The 2234-nt window shown below is 40.0% G+C and overlaps 1 protein-coding gene across 1 annotated transcript in view; it reads left to right on the forward strand.

Annotated features, from left to right (window-relative positions):
• SLC1A1 (solute carrier family 1 (neuronal/epithelial high affinity glutamate transporter, system Xag), member 1) overlaps positions 1 to 1333 on the forward strand; it is a 20204-nt gene extending 18871 nt beyond the window's left edge. The window contains exon 11 of the mRNA XM_010292030.1: positions 972 to 1333. Within this exon, the coding sequence (XP_010290332.1) occupies positions 972 to 1218 (247 nt within the window). The 3' untranslated portion in view covers positions 1219 to 1333. The remainder of the gene's footprint in view (positions 1 to 971) is intronic.
• Positions 1334 to 2234: the final 901 nt, after the last annotated feature.

The following is a 2234-nucleotide window of genomic DNA, read 5'->3' on the forward strand; positions in this document are numbered from 1 at the left end:
ACCATATATTTCCTTCTCACACGGAGAACACATGGGCACTTTTTAGCACTGGAATTCAGCAATGGTAGTAGAAGAATATGTATATGAGCCACGCCGATTCACTTCACTATTGTTTTTGCAGTCCCTTCTATTTGTGAATATATCCATGCCAACATCTCTGCAGAGACAGAGCAACTCATTCTGCCACAAAGCCCTTGCAGTGCTGTGCAGCTGAAAAGAAAAACAACGAAGTGTGATCTTCCACTGTCCCTACCTTACTTCCACACCAATTTTCAAACTTTGCTATATTGCATGGTTTTGTTGCTTCTCTGTGAAGTAGTGGCAGATTTTTAAGGCCTGGAAGACACATTTCTGTTGGGAGAAAAATCAACAGTACAGAAGTATATTCCTTTAAGTGACTTGCTTAATACAGCTTTGTACTTCAGCCCTTTAACAATGAGAAGCTAGCAGAAGATAGCCTTTCCCATTTCCAGGGTTTGGGCCAGAATACTGAAGATACTGGGGTTAGGTGCTCCCCTGGCTGAGGAAATGACTGTTAGAAAGATAAAAGGCACAATGCAGACTCTTTTGCTGCACCCCACAGGCTCTCCTCCCAGCAAAAGCAGTCTCATCACAAAGAGAACCAGCTGTGTAGCAAACTTCAGGGCCTGAGCAGTGATCCCTTCAACATTTTGTAAGGCTGTGCACAGCAGTGTGATTACTGCTCTAACAGACTAGTGATGTGACTTGCAGTTTTGCACACTCTGTACAAAGTAATTTGGCATGAAAATGACTCCAGGTTTCTTCAAACACATATGCGGAAAATTCTGTTTCCTGTTCTACAAGATTTTTTTTCTTCTAATTGCAGAATTACCCCAAATCTGCACTGGGGAAAAAAAAGCTCGGTATTTGCTAGGGTAGCTGACTTTTACTACATGGATTTTCTAACTAACATACAGAATGGTTTGCCTGACAACGTTTTTCTTCCATAGGGATCGATTCAGAACGATGGTGAATGTCTTGGGAGATGCCTTTGGTACGGGGATAGTGGAGAAGCTCTCTAAAAAGGAGCTGGAGCAGATGGATGTCACCTCTGAAGTCAGCATAGTCAATCCTTTTGCTTTGGAAACAACAATGCTTGATAATGATGAAACAGAGACCAAGAAATCATACGTCAATGGAGGCTTTGCTGTAGATAAGTCTGACACCATATCCTTCACGCAGACATCTCAATTCTAAAGCCAGTAGCTTTCAGGTAAAACAGGAGCACTAAAGGACATGGCCATATGCAATATCTCAAAAAGCTTAAAGGATAATTGAGAATGAATGACATCTCACATGCATTTGATTTACTACACAGACTCTGATCCTCCTCACCAGTTCTGTCCCCTTCTCATCACCTCTCCCAACAATTTGAACTCACCACTTTTAGTCCTTGATAGGTTGAAGAAAAAGACAGTTGTAGAACACTTTTTTTTTTTTTTTTTTAAAGAATATGCACTATTGCTGAGGCTATGAAATGCCTCCTTGGAATCTGCACGCTCATAAATGGGTATCTTAGCTGGGACAGCCAAATGTGTTTTACTCAGGAGTAGCACAGCATTTCATATCTTACCCACATTACAAAGCACCTGTATGAAATCCCTTTTAACATCCTTGCCTTCTAAACAGATTGCACTGTACTTGACACCTACTGTAACTCAATTATGTGCCAAAATACACATTTCTGCAGCTGTGAGGTTACAACTTGGGTGATTCAGAAAGGAACAGAACCAGAAAGACCTTGTAATAAGTATTTTACTGTGAACAGGTTTTAATTTTTCTTTAATTTTTAAATAATTGGGTATGGAAGAATTCCCAGTGTTTTTGTAGCTAGGTTTCTCCATGCCTTTCACATGAATGCCAGCTGCTGGGATTGGCCGTCAGATGTGAAATAAATTGCTGTAGGTTTGCTCTTCTGGCATTTCAAGAGTTTTTGTAAAGTGATACTTCACTGATTTAGATACACTTTGATGGCCTCCTAGTACATTTCCATCAGAAGCTGAAGTAAGTCTGTTTACTGTTGTTTGCCTTTGACTCTAACCAGATATTAATCAACCCAAAAGTAGGCAGAGGTCATGAAGATGAAAATAGACTGTAGAGCAACACATAGTGTAAATTCTAAACCTTTCCTCCTTGAAATAAAATCAGATATAATATCAAGAATATAGGAGGCATACCTGTTTCTAGAAAGAAGCCACTGTCACTAAGCTTTT

Source organism: Phaethon lepturus, unplaced genomic scaffold (assembly GCF_000687285.1).
Source record: "Phaethon lepturus isolate BGI_N335 unplaced genomic scaffold, ASM68728v1 scaffold52047, whole genome shotgun sequence".
In the NCBI taxonomy this organism is placed as follows: Eukaryota; Metazoa; Chordata; class Aves; order Phaethontiformes; family Phaethontidae; genus Phaethon; species Phaethon lepturus.